This window comes from Anopheles bellator, chromosome 2 (genome assembly GCF_943735745.2).
Source record: "Anopheles bellator chromosome 2, idAnoBellAS_SP24_06.2, whole genome shotgun sequence".
NCBI lineage: Eukaryota > Metazoa > Arthropoda > Insecta > Diptera > Culicidae > Anopheles > Anopheles bellator.
Window position 1 is genome coordinate 35177304 of NC_071286.1, and position 19719 is coordinate 35197022.

The 19719-nt window shown below is 52.3% G+C and overlaps 1 protein-coding gene across 2 annotated transcripts; it reads right to left on the reverse strand.

Annotated features, from left to right (window-relative positions):
- Nucleotides 1-2482: 2482 nt before the first annotated feature.
- On the reverse strand, nt 2483-13580 carry LOC131212740 (protein obstructor-E). Of its 2 annotated transcripts, none has more exons than XM_058206727.1 (5): nt 13212-13580; nt 6551-6760; nt 5471-5659; nt 5187-5397; nt 2483-2623 (listed from the first exon to the last, which is right to left on the reverse strand). In XM_058206727.1, exons 1-5 carry the CDS (start codon nt 13252-13254, stop codon nt 2569-2571), a joined length of 708 nt encoding a protein of 235 aa, XP_058062710.1. In that variant the 5' UTR covers nt 13255-13580; the 3' UTR covers nt 2483-2568. The 2 variants fall into 2 exon arrangements, with proteins under 2 accessions (XP_058062710.1, XP_058062708.1); XM_058206725.1 differs by lacking the exon at nt 2483-2623 and adding an exon at nt 4325-4686.
- Nucleotides 13581-19719: the final 6139 nt, after the last annotated feature.

Genomic DNA, 19719 nt, shown 5'->3' on the forward strand with positions numbered 1-19719 from the left:
CTCGGACCTTCCGTGCCCGGGCCACTTTCCGTTTTCCACGATTTTTCCACGTTTCTAGTTAAATGCCACCCCTCTAAGCGGCCACCGGTGACACGCACGGCCGGCTGAGCGGGACCATTAAAAGTGCTGGTCCGAAGGCCCCGAGCGAACGGGGCGCACCGCGTGCTTTCAACAGGTATTTGGCAATAAAATATGCTGCTTATGAAATTTAATAATAAGATTTCTGGCCACCCCCGAGTGGTCCATAAACTGCGACCTTTGAGTGATGGATGGAGCCGTGCGTGCGTGAGGGCTTCACCTCCTTCAACACATTGTTGTTCGCCCAAAACGGTTCGTTTCGAGGAATGATTTCTTGTTTCGATGCCGTTCCGGGCTCCGGGGTTTTCCGGTTTTTCTGTGTAACCCGGCGCAATTCTGGGGAAGGTGCGGGCACAGATTTCACCTGCGTTCGACAGCTGCCGGTGTGTTCTGCGTTGATTTACCACGCACGGTATGCGCACGCTGGCGGGAAAATCTTTCCGTCAACTTGACGATACTTGGCACGTAAAAGACGGCCGAAATATTTGACGAGATATGTCTGATCGATTTTTCCGCCGAACAAGAAAAGCCGCCACTTCGTTGTCTTCGCTCTCGGGTGGCGCAATAAAGAAAGAATTTTTTGTTTTCCACTTCACTGCACGCATTTCTCGGAACACCTTCGGCATGTCAAGTCACGGTGGTGGCGCGAGACAATTTGCCCAACAGTCAATCGGAATATTTTGGCCAACGACGAAGGTGGTGATTTTGGAGAAATCAAAACATGCAATCTGATGGACGGCCGCAGCACGCAATCTAACCACGTCGGTTGGTAGTTTTGGGCCTCCAAGAGAAAGGTTGTAAATGTTTTTCATTAGCTCAGTAGAGCCTCCCAAAAATGTTTGTAGCAATTCGAAATCTTTAAAGACACAAGTGTCAACGACCATTTCATTGAAATGATGTGTTGAAGACATTGGTCTGGCATTAGGCTAAGCTGGTTCTGAAAATGGTAGCCACCATGGGTAGCACCAAGCAATAATTTTTGATCGACATATGCTACAGCAAGGCCACATAACAGGGCACGTTGCATCATGCGGAATTCCACGCAAGCCTTCCACTGTCAAACTATCGATGCCTAAGGAATGCCATCCATTACATGGGCTACCTGTCAACTGGCTACACGGTCCAAACAGACCAGCCACTAGCTAATGAGAGTGCTTCTTGAACACAAGATATTCATCTTTCGATCACACTACAGTACATTCGGAGAGGCCACTAAAAACACTTGGCCCTGAACTCGCTTGGGGGACTAACCACGTGTGGTAGATGTAGCAAATGTGTATCAGAACAACCCAAAGTGGTCCGAATTATTACTTTTTTATAACTGCTAATGGAGAAATGAGAAATGAAATGTAAAATTTTACTCATCATCCAATACTAAAACGTTGAAATGAGTCCATCACTAACTAAATAGGAACGATAGGACACCGAATTGGATTGCAGAAAATATTGTAAGCTTCATCGAATCATTTCATCATTGTTCGCCACTCAAAAATGGAAAGAATTGTCTGAATACTAACGAACTACTACGTGGCTCTTCCGAAGATACGCGCTGCACTGTTTCATCGGTTTCGAGTGACGTCAGTTCGAACCCAGACAGTGCATCTACTCCAGAGCAAAACTTTATATTGTGTGCTCCGTATGTTCAAAAAACAATAATAAAAAGGAATACAAAAACGAACAACTAGAATAGGAAAAAGTGTTAGTAAAAGTCACTGCACGTTCTTGGCGAAACTAATTAAATTGATATTATGATAGCAGAAAGCACCATAAAACTTCAGAAAACGTCCCATAATCATCCATATTTAGTGCAATAGCCTCAGTACTGTTTGTAGCGTCGGTTTATGGCTTGCAAACACCAGTGGCTGTGTAGGGTTCGTGAACCACAATTTCGTAATTTATTTTCGCTTGCGAGGCGAAAGTTAACCAAAGAGTAAATCAAAGAATCTAACTTTTAATTGAATGGCTACCATTTTAGAAAATGAATTCTTTAGCAACTGAACAACGTGTTAAAACTATTAAAACTTAATGCAAAGGTGGGAATAAGAAGACGCTCATTTTTCCATCAAAACATTTTTCAGTGACGAATCACATCTACGTAAACAAGCAAAATAGGTGCATCTGGAGAACTAATCGATTGAAGAGCGATACCGTCAGATGATAACAATTGTGTTTTGTCTACAATTGAAGATATCGACTTACAAGATATGTGGTTCCAGCAAAACGGTTACGTTCGGTGACGTTATAATAAAGGTCACTTAATGATAAAAAATATAAAATAAAAACCTTCAATTTTCATGTGTTATTTTTAAGATTTAATTTTGAAACCCTGTAGAAACATGTCAAACTTCTCACACAACACACACAACACACACAAAATACACGCATGCAAATGTTACGGTTTTCTCTTTTTATTGTAATTAAAAGAAAAGGTACCACTGGCTCCACGCAGCAATAACTTACGGCCGATTGCGCTTACGCTAATGACTAAACTTAGAAGCCCTTCTTCTGAAGGGCCTTGATGTCCTGGTCGCCGTAGTAGTCCTCGCTGAAAAGGGGGAAGGAAAGATGCGTTAGACTGGCGGAACTGTTGCTAGTGCCCACTCAAACCAGTTTAGAAGGTTACAACCGGAGGTCAGTAAAGATCAGGAGATAGGTTGGTCAACGTTACCGGAAGCCCAACGTTTAGGGATGACACAAAACAAGATGCAAGATGCTTTCGGATGTCGGATCGTCGTGTGTTCACCGGTGTCCCGTGTTCCCACCAACATGGTACGTAAAAGTGCGTAAGGGAAGTGAATTAAAAAACACAAACGAAAATCACGCCCCGTCGGCCACTCGGAACAGTTAGTATCGGCAGTTAGGGAAGGTAGGAACACCGCGGAAACGTCATGAACGATGTCCACCGGGGGCCCACAGACCCCGGGCCCCCGGGGGAAAGGATGAATGACGATGAAGGGTGGAGAGTAGAGTGGATGGCGAAATAGGAGAGAGAATGTGTGTAACGGTTTTAAAGATTTTTTTATTATTTCATTTTCTTTAGACTTTAAACTCCCCTCCGTCTCTCCGGCTGTGGCCACGTGGGCCCCCCCCGGTTCTCTCTCTTCCTCTCTTCACCTGTCTCTCTCTCTCTCTGGTCTAGTCGCGCAGTTCGTAAACCTACTAATCAGACTACTGTAGCAAAACTGTTGATGAAAACAAAACTGTTCTGTGGCGTGGCGTCGTCGTCCGTTCTCGCGAGTTTTCCAATTCCAAGGACCTCTCACCATTACGGGGGGGTGGGTGGCTAGAGGGTGGGTCCGACTGAGTTCCGGGCTACCAAAGCTTAGTTGAGTATTCTTCTGCTGGCGGTTAAGAGGGGGGCACTGCCTAATTATTAGGCGGGGGTTTCGGGAGAAGGCAAAGGGCCGACAGCGGAAATCAACCCCCGGTCGAGTTCGAGCTTCACAATAAATAAGTTAAAATGAGACATCGTCAATCTGGCTCGGCGGTCTGAAGGAGGAACCGGGTGGGGTGTCCTGCGCTGTCCCGGGAAGGACACGTACAAACACACGGCACACGAGCCACACTCAGCGCATCGGCTTGAGTTTGGCTGTGAGAGTGTTTCGACGACGACCCCCTTCATGTCGACTGTAATGGCTGCCCCGGTGGAGTAGGTGTGGAGGTACTGGGTTTGTGGGGGCGGGGAGCTAGTGTAACAGGAGAAGGCGGCTCGGACGAGCAAGGGATGCCTTGCGGCCGGACGTTTTACAGCTCCCCTTTTCTGAATGCTTATCACTTAAAGGGTTCGTTTCCTCCTCCTGTGCTTCGGTGCCGGGTGGCAGGGCTGGGTGGGGCCAGGGGTCCCGGGCCCCTCCAAAGAAAGAAGTGATACGTTCGCGTAAGCCAATAACGCATTCCTCCCGCACTCCCGAGGCAACAGAACCTTATCGTGCGGGGCCCGACCCAATCCCTTCGTCGACGTCAATCTCCTTTGCTCCTGGCCGGGCCGGGCCATTGATTAGGCGTCGGCTGCTCCTGTGTGTGCCGGAAGGCGCGTAGGGTTTCTCTGAGGGCTATTTGTTTGATTTTTCCTCCGTCCCTGCCCACCGGACCACCGGGCGTCTCGTGCCGGACCTCGACGATGGTTGTAAAGTAGCAATTTTAAAAGTATTTTCTTGGCCCTTCTTCAGCGCGAACTACTCCGCTTCGCTACCACCCTTCGCTGTTGTTCTCCCTTATCTCTCATATCGTTCCCTCTCTCTCTCTCTCTCTCTCTCACTCTTTCTATTTATCTTTTGATCTATCTCGCTCGCTCTCTCTCGTTGTCTCTCTGCTGCTCTTACGGTTGCTGTCAGTTTGTATCGTTGGTCCCTGCCACTCGTCCTTTTTCGTGTGTCCTATCGGTATGCTGTATATCTCTAGCGTTCCCTCCCCACCCCGCGGGCTCTTGTGACGGTCCTATCCCCGCGCGCGCGCATCCTCTAGTTACTGTCCTTGGACGGTGCCGGACGGTTGGACTTAACGTTAGCTTTGGTGGGAGCGGGCGCACCACCGGACTGGCCGGCCAGACCGGCAAGGAGCTCACCCTTGCGGATGCTCTTCAAGTCCAAATCACCGTAGTAATCTTCGCTGTTGGTTGAGGTGGGAGATTAGATGAATGGTTAGAGAAAAGAATTAAGAATTATTCACTCAACATGAAACGGCGGGCGGCGAAGGCAAGGGATTCGTATGCGTAAGCAAAGACAAGTGGGCGACTCAATTGGCCTGGCATTTTCTAGAGTTTCCGTAGTTCCGGGGGTCTTTCGGTGGAAGGCTACGCTTCTCTGAAGGCGTGCTGTGTGGTGTAACGACGCTAGGTCGATTTGGAAGTGAGGTTCGGATGATTTCAGGAAGATCTCAGGAAGCCGACAGAGAGAAAGAGATAGTCCATGATACGATAGGTCGGATTAGACTGAAGGAGGACCAAGAACGGTAGCCCGTCTGTAGGGCGGTTCCCAGAAGTTCAGCCGAAGGAACGGAATTAAGCCAAAAACCACACACACACAAACACACACCCACAAACAAGAGCTCGAAGCGTCAGAAAAGGGCACAAGCACCAAAGGGGGGCTGCTGTGAGGGGTAGCGCTTACCATCCGGGAACGTCCTCCGGGTCCTCGCAGTTGCCGGTGCCGTCGGCTTCGCCAATCTTGAAGACCGTTCCGATCGGGCAGCCGTACTCGCGGGCGACTCCCTCCAGGCAGATGTAGTACTTGCGGCAGTCCTCCAGATGGGCATGTCGCGAGAAGGAACCAGCGTTGGCGATCTCACCGGCAGCGGGGCAGGAGAATCCGTTGGCTACCTCTGCAAATCGTGATCGAAGCAAGCGGCGTTAGCGACCCGGAGCCAGTCAACAAGGGGCACACGGGGGACCTACCTTCGTTTCTGCATTCCGGCACCTGATCGGCCCACATGCACACACGCGCATCACGGTCGTAGGCCAGTCCGGGCGAGCATTGGTAGCGCGAGGCCTCACCGTTCCAGCAGTTCCAGAACACGTCACACTTGCCCGCATCCGGGAAGATACCGTACAGACGCTCGCAGTGGGACGTGGAGATCGGAGGTTCTACAAAACAGATCGGCGTTAGACATCACTTCGTTACCGAAAGCAACAGAGATTAGTCCCAGTTCCGCTCAAACTAGTGAAAGGTGTGCCAATTATCGACACCTGCCCACATCGAGTTGGATCGATTAATCCCCGGCAACCATTGTTGCGTTGCAAACGCTAACTTCAACCGGCGTTCAGCTTAACTCTTCATCGAGGCGTGTCGCAATCAGTTAGCGGTGAAAGTGATTAGCATTATCCGTCAGCTCAATCGGCTCAATCCGCGGAATCACGCGGACGTCCCATTTATACGCAAGTGAGAGTAAACTAGGACACTAACTAGTAGCTGGCGACTCGTCGACCCGACTGCGGTCTAATGAAAACATTCCTATTGCTTCCGGTGGAGCCGGAAGCTGGGTTCGTTCACAGAACGGACCCGAAAACAATGGCTTAGGCCACGGGTTCTGAAAATGGGAAACCCCACCCGGTCGGGAGGTCGGTTGGCTAGCGTCCGATTAAATCACGTGTAATGGACAAATTTATAGACGTTTAATTAATTATTAGAGAATCACATTGTAGCGCCGGCGAGTGGCGCTACGCTCGGCCGTGCTGCGGATCCGCGGAACCACTCCGAACAGGAGTTGGAGTTGCAAAAATTTAATATAATTTTGAAATTTAATTTATCGCATTCATCGCGGGCAACCACCGCAGCCAGGCAGCTTAGAGAGCCAGGATCGAGCCAGGATTGGAAAGGTTTATTGGTCTTTTGGCGGGTTGGTTTGGGTCCCACTGGTTCACTTCCGCAAAAAGCCACCCAGCGGAGTTCCGCCAGTAGCAGCAACACGAAGCTAACCCGCGGATGCCTCTATAAATACTGGACCTGGTTGGTGGGTCGTTGGATGCGGAACATACCTAGCTGGGTGCGGTCGCCACAGTCCACGTTGTGCAGGTAGTCGCAGTTCTCCGTCAGGTACTTGGAGTCTGACGCGTCGAAGGCCAACCCATTGCCGCAGGTCTTCAGCTCGGACACGTTGTTGTCGCACTTCCAGTACTTGTCGCAGGAGCTCTGATGCGGGTAGAAACCGAAGTCATCCGGACACTTGAAGCTCTCCTGGGCCACAGCTGAAAAAAAACGGGAAAGGACACGTGGGGACAGTGGATTAGAGCAGGTGAGGACAAAAACGCAAACAAGCCGCAGTTCTCGCGCTGTTATCTCCCCGCACAGGTGAGTTAAAATTGAAACTTGGACTTGGATCCGCCACCACAGAGGGCACCCCAATCTCGCGATGATTGGGTGTCATTTTTCAAAGAACCCGAGCCCCTCGGGGCCTAAAACCAACCGGCCGAACCGGGGTGAGCTGGCCCGAGAGAGATGATGGATCGTTCCTCGTTCCGCGCACACCGACCGGACCGTGATCAGGTGAATGATTTGTGACCCGTCGGATTTGTCGGAAATTTTTCTTCCAAGAGGGTTCTGCCCGGTGCTTTCATCACTTCCAAGTCGCTTTTCTGACGGCCCAGGCGAAAATTAATCCAAATGCACGCCAACCCGACTGGCCAACGGTGAAACGTGATCTACGTTCTGTGGCTATCGGTGGCTTGTACTCGGTTATTGTGCCCCATCCGTCCTGCGTCCAGCCAAAAAAAAGTGTTCGGTCCGGTGTCTGCGCGGTGAAATATTACTGACGAGAGATTTGTTGCCGTTTTTTGTCTCGTACTTTTTTAAATTATTCACCACGTCAGCCGACGACCGCGGGACGACGACGACGGCGAGATGTCACATGATTAATGAACTCATCCCGACACGCTGAAGCGTCGGATTTCGGGGGAGAATAAAAGTTGACAAGAAATTTAGATTCAAATGAGCACCGCACCGGGCGCACACCTGGGCGATGCTAATGATATTATGCCGGCCGGATTGCGAGAATCACGGCGCGCACCCGCTTCTGCTGACTCATACAAAAGCGGCACATTCCCTTAATCCTCCGCCGGCGCTACGTGGCGGTTTCTGATCTGACAGACGCCGCCAACAAAACCGCAAACCACAATATGGACCCGGCGCCCGACACCCGGCACCCGGCACTTGATGACAGCGGTGGGATAGTGCACGCTCTCCTTTCCGAGCGCATACGCACGCACGCCCACGGCTTGGAGTTCAATAAATCTTCGGCCACATCGCATAAATTTGGGCTCGCCGATAATAATTACACACCGTAATTAGTCGGTGCATTTTTATCGCTTCGGAACGATCTTTAATTTATGCTCCCGGGCGACCTTTCAACTGGCGATAATTTACAGCCACCCACAGCGGAGCGGGAGCGGACCACCCCACCCAGGGAACTGGGAGTTAAGAAAGGGTCGATCGAAAACGGTGGGCAAGAAAGCCACCTCACGGCGCACCACGTGACATAACTTCGAGTGGCAAACATAATCGCTCCACATAAAATCGCTCATTAGATAATCGGCCGTAAGGTTCCGTTATTTTTTTCTCTTCGCTCTGTCGATGCTGCCAGCTTCTTTTGTGACATATTTGGTAATGCGTGCTCCGTGCGTACATTATGTTGCCCGCGGTTTCATGCTCGGTTTGGCTCGCGCATAAGTGAGCCTCGCGTGAGGCCATTAGGCGGAGCGCGCAACATACGCGAGCCACCAGGTAAAAAGGGAGAAGAAAATGACGGAAAGAAACGGAGCAAAATGGCTGAACTAATCGCGCTCGTTTCTTAATTAGTTTGGCCACAGCCATTGCCGTGCAATCTCGCCCGGATCGCTCTCAGCTTGCAAGGCCCCTCATAAAGCCTCACCGAGCATAACGCCACCCGCCCGCTTTCGTTTTCTCGGTTCGGTTTCTTCGCCCGTTCCGTTGCAATCTTCGGGGGTGGGCCGGAGAAAAGCATAAACTTTCGCTCTCAATTTCACGTGCCAATTGGCCGTGCGCTCGGATCGGGCGGCCCCGGGTTCATTCAACTCGCGGCGATCGTAGCGAAACACCTTCCGGAGCTGACGGGTGGCTGGCTTTCCCACGGCGAGGTCAAGCCACTTCGCGCTATGCTCGCTTCCTGCTCACTTCGTGGACGGCTGCTGACCATGAACGGAACAGCGAGAGAGACCTCCTCCTCCACCCGGGGTTCTCCGAGGGGTTAACGACCCCGGCAAGGGGCAAAGTGAAATCGAAATCGGCAAACCGTGGGACACACGTGAGATTTGCGTGCCCAATGCGCCGTGCTGTAATGGTCGCTCTTACAGCGAAACGATCACCCACCGGCCATGGGGTTTCCGGGGGGCACCCGAACAAATCCGCGCCTGATTAGATCTTATTATCGACACCCCGCAGTGTCGCAGCGCAATCGCAATTATCTCGCTCTCCCAGAACGGATCGCGGAACAGGAGTCCTTTGCCGTCTCACTCCTTTCAGCACCGAATGGCGCCCGGGGCACCGGAACAATGGAGCGGGCGATAAGACGTCGGCCGCCTTCTGCCTAAGGTCCTGACACGCGCGCTGATTATCTCCATTGTTATCCGTACGAGATGCGACGGGATGCGACCCGGTCCTATATTTATTTTACTTTCTTTTTTATTTCATCACGAGCCGCGTGATTGTAAGAAAATGTTGTCTCCGTGCCGCGAAGGGCTTCTGTTTGGCGGGAGCACCACGCGGCATCAAACTTCAACCCTTTGGGCCGTTGTCAATCGTTGGCAACATTAAGGGGTGGAACGCGGAAGTCGCCCAACACAGAAGAGCCAGCCCCTTGCGACAAACGAGCGCAAACTTTTACCAATAACCGTTTATTATCCACACGATCGTTTGCCGTCGCCGATCGCAACCGGGAAGATGCCGGCCACACATACAGATAACAGTGTGTGGGTGTGGGTGATGTGCGCCCATTGTTGATGTTTGAGCTTGGCGAACGAAGATTTGATTTTAAACGATTGTTTGCATTGCGCCGAAGTGCCGCGAGGCCCGTTTTTGTATCGAATCTTTGCGGCCGTTTCTCGGAAGAGTCGCATAAATTTGATGTTATCATTCGTTTTCCCGAACCGGATCCAGGAACCATGCCGCAGGTAAGCCTCGTTGCGGTCACAAACCGTGCGGCGTTCGAGAAGGCCTCTTTTTCCATGTGCTTAGTTCAAACACCCGCCGTTGGAGGGCGCTCGGGAGGCGCTAAGAGCTGGCGGTCGTATCGGGTGACAGCAGCGCTCCCGATGAATTGGAATTTATGTGTGACATTTCAATCGCTGTTTACGCTGAAATCCACACCGATCCCACCGCTCTGTCCAACAAACGTCTGGCGCCCATTAATGGACAACGGAATTTAATTAACACATAAATAAGCCGTAGTCTTCCGGGGGTTCTAGCGGCTACGTAACCGCCTGGGGCCAGAGGCCCGGCGGTCGTCCCCAAAAGCCCTGACTTCGACTCCCTGCCAGAGGGTCCTTGCGATGCATCCGAAGGTGTAGTGGCCGTGGCCGTAACTCAACCAACCGACCGCCATTTGCACGCAAATAGGAAGCCACGGCTCGACTCCGTTGACATGCTGATCTGGTTCACCTTTTCCACACGGTCGGCCGGGTTCCGGAGCCCGAGAAAAGTGAAAGTGAAGCACACACGTGTGAAGTGTAAAGAATACGCCAAGGCGACACCGAGCGACGGGAGCGTAGGTGGTGTGGCCGGGGCAATCGGAGCGTGATCCGACCACTTCGCCGCCAGCTAGCCAGCCAGGTCTTCCGTATTTCCAGTTCCAACGAGCGCCACACAACACGGTTGCTAATGAATTGCAAAATTCGAACGCGCTGGTGAGGTGATCTCTCCGTGATGATCGAGGATCGAAATTCGATTGCGCAATTTCGCCGCCGCGCAGCAGAAACCAGTCCCAAGCCCGTCGTCGATAACGGTAGCTCCCCACCCCGGGGAGGGTGACACAATCACGGACCACGGTTATGTCACATCGACCACACATCTTTCCGGGGGGGGGGGCGCAGCCTCCGGACCTCCGGACCGGGTTGGGCCGCCGAGAGCAAACATCACGCGTCGCGTTACGAAATCCTGCCGGAATGTGGCATCGGTGGTGTGGTTGGTGTGATTTGAATACGCCTGGCGGCGGGTTGTGACACCGAGGCATTAGAAAGCGGCTCCAGCGGTGGCCAGAGCCGCTTCGCACCGATTGTGGGCCAAGTTCAGCCCACAAGATTGTCGCACATCCTCCGGCCAGGCGCACTTGCGCAATTAGCGGACGCTTCCGCCCGTGGCTCGGGCTCGGACTCGGACTTCAATTGCGACCGACCCGAGTGGCCTTACTTTCTAATCCGAAGATCCGTCACGAGCCAGTGAAGGTCAGTCCGCGGGCGCGTGTGCGGGCGCTCTCGATCACTGTGACAGGATACGCGCGGTGTTGGACCCACAGGCCGCGGGACCGATCGGCTCGGCTCAGTAATTACCGATGGTAACCGTTTGTCCTCGATCGGTACGCTCGCGCGCTGCTCCACTTTCACAACCGCCAAGTGGGTCTTCGGTGACGTGTGGCCGCCGGCGTTGGAAGGGAACACCACCGCAAGTCCCTTTCGGCCGCCAGAGGGCTTCCTCGGGGGTTGGAAACTGGAGCACAATTGAAAGGCGACTTCTTCGACAGCAGACAGGCAAGAAGGTCAGCGGCACTTCGGGGGGAGGTGTCACCCCCCAGGGGGTTCAATGTCAAAAAGGAAGCCCAGTCAAAGAGAGAGGGACCTAGAGAAGCCCTCGAGCCCGATCCGCCTGAGGGCGAAGACAGGACACAAAAGCAATTCTGGAGGTCCCTCTCTCTCTCCTTCTCTCTCTTTCTGAACTCACGGAACGGAACGTCGAGTCGAGTCGGAGGGTCATTAAAATTAACTAATTTCGTCACGCACGTCGATCGATGATAGGTCGAGCCCTCCGCTCCCCGCCTGCAGAGAGAGAGAGGTAATCCGTCTCGTGTTTGTCACAATTTGCTTGGCCAGCGGTTTCTTTATGGTTCTTGACCGTTACGTACGCGACTCGTGATGGATACGCGTCACAGGCGGCCCACCGAGGACGTGAGCTGAATGCCGGTGGCCCTCTAATCCTGGGCCACTGACCCGGGCACCAGACTTCTTCGCACGATTTTAATATCATCGGAGTGCGCAAAGGGTACGCCGGTGGAATACTAATTGAGTGATTATCTAACAGTGGACCGGACGGGGGAGCATCGATCCAACAAACACATCACGCTCACGCGTATGATGACACGGTGTCCACAGAGGTCCACAGAGCAGACATCAGACGGCGGGCCCAGGTTTGACTTCCAACTAGGGCGATAATCTCATTACCCTCCACCCCGGGACCTGGCTAGTTCGGACCGGAGAAGATGTCCGCTGCAAAGAAACGCATCACGTATGCACCGGACCCCACAATACTGCGGGCCCAGAGCGCGGACCCTTTTCATCGATTGTGGTGCACAATGATTAATTAGCGCCCGAGGAAGGGTCCTCGATCCGGCTGGAGGTGTTTGCAAGTGTAATTTAATTAGGGCACCCTCTAGGCGTTGGGCGTTCGGGTGATGGACATGTCTTCGATTCGCCGACGTGGTTGAATCCGGTGAAATCCCGACCCCAGATCCCGAACCCAGGGCGGGAAGTGTAATTAGTGTAATTGAACGTATCCCACGGCCCGCCCGGTGCCGGCCGGTGATTAATCTTCCTGCGTCCGGGAATCGGTGGGGTTCAATCACCCGCTTGGCTAATGACAGTCCGGGCAATGTCATTGCTGAGATAATTTCATCCATTGTTACCTGCCGCGGGAGGTCACCCACTCGGACGCAAGTCAGTCCGCCGTCAGTCAGATTGCTTCACTCCACAAATCGATCGAACTGGCGCGGGTTGGTTTGGGTTTCAAGGACATCCGGTCCGGATCCGGACCGGTGGACCGGGTGGGTTTTGTGGATTGGACTTCAACAATTCGGACGCGTAGCGCCACGCCCAACACAGAACCACAGAAAAGGCACACACAACTCCGTGCTCGACGTGCATAAATTCCACCCCAGAAACTCGCTGACCTCGACTCATATTTCGAGAAGACGCAAGCGAGACGCAGAGCTCCACCTCTCTCTGGGGACGCGCGTGTGTGGACGAGCCCGGAGGTGGCAAGAAAGTCGGAGTCGGAGTCGGAGCCGGGAAAACCAGTTCGAAACGAAAGCGAAATCTACACGATCTGCGCCCGCTTCGAGAACTCGATCGCACAGAAAACGAAAGCTGCGGTATTAGAGCCCCACTCGGCGATGGCGACTTCCTGTAGCCGTTTCACTCGAGCCAGTGGTCGGGAAGGCCTCTTGCTCTCTCGCTCTCTCTCTCGACGTGTGGTGGAGCAGCATTAAAGGCAGCCCACACAACACTGGTCGGCGTTCTGGTGGCCGACTTTTGCCATTCGTTTCACAATCGCGAATGTGGAATGTCGCAGCAGAGACACGTTGGGGCTGCGAGACGAACGGGTTCTGCAAAGTGCGTGCACTCCTCACGGGCCCCTCAGATATACGGGGTAGGCCACCTGCAGCGTTTATGGTATAGGGACTATCTTGATGGTACGTACCAGCTCCGAAGAGGGCGATCACGGACACTATGCTATACTTCATTCTGACTGTCCGCACTGCGTCACTAAACGGGGGGGAATTGGGCACAGGCCGTTGGGCACTCGGGTACTAGGACACTTCCGACACTAGACGCAGGATTCACGCTCTACGTCACGCCACCAGAATTCGCCTCTCGCAATTCTCTCTCTCTCTCTCGTGCACACAACTTCCCCAGAAACAATAAACTCGAGAACGACACCTCGAACAACAACCGAATCCCGCAGAGTCCTTCAGAGTCTCACACGGAGGGTCAGACGGAGCTAGGTATGTCAGAGCAGCGCTCGGTGGTTCTCCACTAGTTCGCCCAGGTGCAGCCGTACGCAGCGAAACTTCCAGCAAAACTGTATTAAAAGGCAATTTTACAATCGGTTTTTATACCCCAGGTAGGTGTTGGAGGAGCGCGCCTTTTGCTGCGTTCTTCTTTGCGGTGTTCGTCGTGGCCGTGCCGAGCGTGCCGTCTCGCTCTGGCCCACCCGGCCCACCGACCGAGACGCCAAGCGGGGCACCGTGATTCGCTTGCGCCGCACACACACCACGAGAGCAGCGGAGGGGGTGGCGATCGCCCGATGGGGCGAGCAGCGCCACTCCACCGCACGCCCCCCCCCCCCGGCCCGGTTCTAGGGTCCCAGACTGGGCGCGATCCTTCTCGAGGTTCGGCGCGACGCGAAGAAGAAGGAAGCCAACGGTTGTTGAGCCCTACGTGCACACTGGCCCACCCCGTCCCACCGCCAGCCACCCTCCCCCCGCTCGACCCCCCATCACCCCTAATGGGGCCGTGTCAGTGTTTTACAAAACGATCGTTTGACGACAAACAGACATAAGCGACATGAGCGACCGAGCGATCGGCTCTGTATGTGTTTGTGGTGAGCTGATCAAGACAAAGATCACGTTGTCGCACACCAACACACCCCGACGGCCCCCTTCCAGAGCCGTGGCCACGCTGCGCGAAAGGTGAACAATCTCGGTTTCCCGCCCGAGTGTGGCCCGAGATGGCGGGGTGGTCCGAAGCGGAGGAAAATAATTGGAAATTAGGCAGGAAAATGGGAAAACGGGCCGGGCCGCTTTTCCGCGGGCCGGCGACGCTAATGGACGGGGCAGCATCTTGGGGTAGCTTTCACAGTCACCGTTGGCGTGACCTTCTCCCGGGACACCCGGAATCTGTCACCTGCTCACACATCTGGAGGTGCGAGTTTGTGAAACAATACGGCGTGGCTAGCGATGTCACCAATCTGTTGGGGGTTACATAAATTACTAGCTTAGTGCCCTTGCCGTGCCGTGGTATTCAAATCACCGAGCGGCGCGATCGGCATGTCCCGTTACAGGATCGATCGCATGGCGCTGGTTGGTCGCGCAGGTTCCAATGGACGATCGACAACCCGCAACTCGATGCACGGTTGCCTATTGTTTGGAGGTGTCGGAATCGGCCGTGGACCAAGCCCCGTGCCATTCACTGTTGGAGGGCACCAGTTGTGATATTTATCACTCTCTTGGTGGTCCTCTCTCCAGATCGACGTCATCGAGCCATTTCCATATGGGAGAACGCACAAGGAACCTCGATCCGGAGTGCACTCACAAAGTTTCTATGCTCTATGTCCGTTTAGTTTAGATTCTCTGGTATTACATTACAAGTGCATAGAAAATCCTGACTTATAATGCTATCAGTCAAATGCAGTCGAAGGTAGGAGCCTGCAATTTTTCTATCACCGTAGTATCTTGGAAGCATGACAGCTTGGAACCAGCATGGAAACTTGGTCTACCGACTAAAGCATGGCCCACTTAGAATCGAGAACAATTGCATGATTTCTAGCAGCGCCTCTGGTGGTTGGATTTCAAAAGTGTTGATAGTCATATCTTCAGTAAACATTCAACTTTCAGTGCTGAAAGTTTCATTTTAGTACGTGGAGTTTATGGAAAGTTATGCTTAACTGAACTCTAAAGAGGACAAATAATTCTGCACAATCACGTCGAAAACACCACGTGGTCTACTTTAAAAATCTCAAAAACACAAAAATTTGCAAAATCAACTATATATGCTGTGCTTTACTGTTTCTGGGAACCCAATACCGTAGATTGAAAGATTCAGAGCAGACGTCGTAGTGGAACATACAATCGGCAGCTGAACTGGAAGGTTTTAAGATCTATCGATGCAAATCCTGGACTTTCGGTTCGGGATATTGCAAAAAAATATGGTACCAGCAAAAGTACTGCCCGGAAGATCTGTCTACGAAGAGGCTACTGATTTTCCTTGCATGTAAGCATCCGCAAAGGAAGCTTACACAAAATCTAGCCATTAAAACACGCGCTTCTAGTTGTACGAGAAGGTTATGACGAGGTACAAAGGATGCTTGCTTATGGACGACGAAACATACGTGAAATTTGATTTAGAACGGCTTCATGGACCAAAATTTTATCTCGCAACGGCACGGGGAGATGTCCCCTCCAAGATCAAATTTGTATTCGCCAATAAATTGGCACAAAAATTAATGATATGACAAGGAATTTGCACCTGTGGACAGAAATCAAGGTTTTCATCACAAACACGACGATGAACTCAACTCTATACAAGGAAGAGTACCTCAAAAAGCGAGTTCTATCATTTATCAAGTCACACAAAGGTCCGGTAAAGTTTTGGCCTGATTTGGAAAGCTCCCACTACAGCAGCGATGTAGTTCTGTGATACTTTTACAATAAGGTGGATTTCATCACAAAGGATATCAACCCACCAAGTTGCCCTAGACTCCGCCCAATCGAAAATTATTGGGCAACAATCAATAGGAAGTTGAAGAAGACTGAAAAGGTGATGCGGGATGCTGCAGAGATGGCGAGAAATTGGATCAAATTAGCCGCTGAGATGGACCAGAAGATTGTGCAGAAAATTATGGTGTGCATTCCAAAGAAAGTTCGTGATTTCATCCGATGACCGACATAATAAATTTCTGAAATTTAAAATCTTAAAGTACAATAAAATACCTTCAGTTTGACACCTTGATGTATTTCCTAAGTCAAACCAACCCAGAGATAGAGCTAATGCAATTGTTCCCGATTCTAACTGGGCCATGCTTTACAACCCAACACCAAAAAAAATAGAATTGAAGAACAAATGAGGTGCGATGATTGATTTAAGTACAAAAAGTCAGCTCTTTGTGTATTCTACTCGGTACTCCTGCAATTCTTTGCCATCCACCTGCAATTCTTTGGGTTGTTTTCATAGATAACTTCAAAGCAGTCAACTGGCTAAATTGTTCTCTAGTCCAAGTAATCAACTTATTCTGGCAACGAAGACACCCAACTCGATCTTCATCACATATTTCGTCTGCTCTAACTCCTCATGTGAAATAAATAATACAAAAGGATGTTACAATGCCGTAGGATTTGTTGACATAGAGGCTGATCAACAATCGATTTAGGCTGTTGAAACGAAATGTCGTCCAAGTTTGCAGCTTCAATTTCGCCGAAGAACCAATCAAAGATTTGGCTAAATGTTTACAATTTCCAGAATTAATCTTGATGTTTTAAAAATCAAGTAATCGGTAGTTTAAAATCCAAACACTTGATCACTTTATACATGATGTGAAGCTGTGTACAGTTTAATTAACCTCAAAAAGAGACGAATGAAACGGAAATTGTTCCCCGAAAGACCACAAACACACTCCTGTGAGAGTTGCCGATTGAGTTGTCCGCTTTGGTTAACGTATTGCAGGTTGATCCGCCTTTCAGATCACCGGCGATCGGGCTCCACGGCACCGAACCAACTAGGGCAAGCAACCCGGTGGCCCAGAACAGGATCATTGGCGCGAAATGGACCCTGTTTTCGCTCGGGCCCGGTGATATAATCCCAGGACCATTCCGGAGCCGAAAACAACGAAAGGACCGACGATAAGACGTAACACCCGAGAGCCCGAGGTGTGCTGGGTGCGCTTTTGTAATGTCATTGGCCCGGTGCAACGTCACTGCACCGGTAGCTCACTCGGGCGGTGGCCGGAGATCGCACGATCATCCATCCTACCGAGTGAAGGGATCGAGCGCCCTGCCTTTCGGTTTAGTCACCCCACCCAACTGCTCCCGTTTTTCTACGGCCATTAGGGGGCCCCCGGTGGGGTGTGATTTAGCACCCAGTCAGGAAGTGGCCCGGCCACAATTATCAAATCTATGCAAAATGGACTCCCACGGGCAGCGAAACCGCAAGCCGACTTGGCGTTGGCGTGCCGTTAACCGATCCCGGAGCCTCGGTTCCGTCGCGCTCTGCGGGGCCCGCGTGAAGTTCGTTCACATTGTTTGACATAATGCAGCATAAGCAGCTGGCGGGTTGGGCGACGAAAAATTTCACTTTCATCGATCGCCGCCCGATGACGGACCGGGCCGGGCCGTGTGTGTTAGCCGAGATGACGATGATGGGCGGTTAGATAATCAGTTTCAAGGTGCGTACGCCCCGCAGACTCGGATGCAGCAACCCAGCAGGCCACCCGAAAATATGCTCCGGCCAGAGGAGCCCGAAAAACCCGTTTCCGCGGTACCGAAGCAGGAGATAATAAGGCTCAGCCGTGTCTCTGGGCCGTGGACCTATCCCTTTGTGGGGGGGCTTTGAGCGACATTGAGCGTAATTGTAGAGCCACCGCCGGCCGGGACCGATTACGTCGACCCGTCGCAGTGTTGTAGCAGTACAATGTGCCTTGTGTTTTGTGTACACGTCGCACGTTTTATGCTGGGCCTACGGGACTACGCAGCCCGCCCCAGATCGGATGACTTAACGATGGCGGCGAGAGAAATTTCGGGCGAAAGGAACCGTTTTTGAGGCGCGCGTAACCGCATAAACCGGATTTTCGGTGGAAGTGGGCCACCGACCGGCCGGGACCGGGGCGTACAAATTAAGGCGGCAAACAAACGACACGCACGATCACGCGGTGAAATGATCGCGACAATCAATTATGGCCCCACGGGCTCCTGAGCCCCGGACATTGTTGACATTGTGCGCGCGTTACGAAGGACAGCAGGACCCGTTAGGGGATATAACTATTGGGCGCGCCCTATTGTTTCGGGCCGCTTTCCCGCCACGAGCGAGCTGAAATGGGCCCGGTGACTGCAACGCTGCGGGTTCGAAGCGACGAACCCCCCCAACACAGGATGTGGTTCCGTTACCCACACCCGCGCACTAGTTCAGCGGTGCATCCGTGACGACGGCGAGGCGCGATTATACAATTCCGGGCCGATCCGGGCCTCGGACTGCATTGATATTCATCCCCTCGCACGGGCGCGATGCACGCAAAGGTGAACGGACGCGGCGCAGACGAATTTGCATCGGCATTTCTCGAATTACCCCAAGCCAAGAAGCCTCGCCACGGCGGAGTTCGTGAATTGAAACATCAATTTCACGCCGTCGGCCGCGGATGTCGGCCATAAATCGGGGGCCAATAAAACCTCCGCTGCGACGGCGATGCCGGCCCCTCAAGAATAGAATGTCAGTGCCGGTCGGCTGTCGGTCGGCGTAGTGGAGGAGGCGAGTGGAGCACATTCCTTGCGCGGACCGCGTGCGTGCTGATTTATGCTCGATGCTCGGGAAGGGAAGCCCGAAGTGGGTGAACGTCGCAACGTCGTCTGGTGGGGGCGAGAGTTGCTTTCATCATTTGGAAAGAATGTTGTACACCGACCGCCTAGTGAACCGAATCCGTTGGCACATTAGACGGCCGAATGTTATACAATACGCGGCGGCGGCACACGTACGTAGGCACCGCCCGCCGACATGGGCCGACGGTTCTCCCCGAGAGCGGGGTAGAAGCACCGGGCGGCCGGGCCACCCGAAATAGAAAAACATCTACCGGCGAAAAGGGTGCCACTTTCTGCTAAGCGCTGGTCGGCGCTACTTACGTCGGCTTCGGGCTTCAGGTTTATTGCATTCGAAAGCGCTTTGTTGGTTGGTTTGCCGACATTCGACGTCGACGGGCCAGTCCTGAAACGGTGGCACTATCAGAAATGTCGGGATCATCAACACCCAACTATGGCTACGCCGGTCATGGGCGCACCGAAAGCGTCGTAAAATCGTCACAGGGGAACATAGCTGCGTAGAAGACAGTGGCTTCTTTTCGTGTGTTCATTACGTTTGTGATTTGGTGAGGTGAGGATTGTTTTTAAGTTTATGAATATGATGTGATCTTGCTTTTGGAACTGGAACAAGCAAAGAGCGTCCGAGGACTCCAAAAAAGGTTGAGAACGCTGAACTACAAAATCTTTTGGACGAAAATGACACGCAAGTGCAACAAAAGTACGCGAATCGTCTTAATGTGTCCCAATACGCCATATCCCTACGCTTATAGGCCCTGGGAAAGATCAAGAAGATTGCAAAATGGATGACACATCAGCTGAACGAAAGACAGCAGGAAAACCGAAAAACAAAATGTTAAATTCTGCTCGGCAGGTAGAAGAGGATGTCATTTCTCTGTCGGAGCGTAAGTGGGGATGAAAAATGGATTCAAT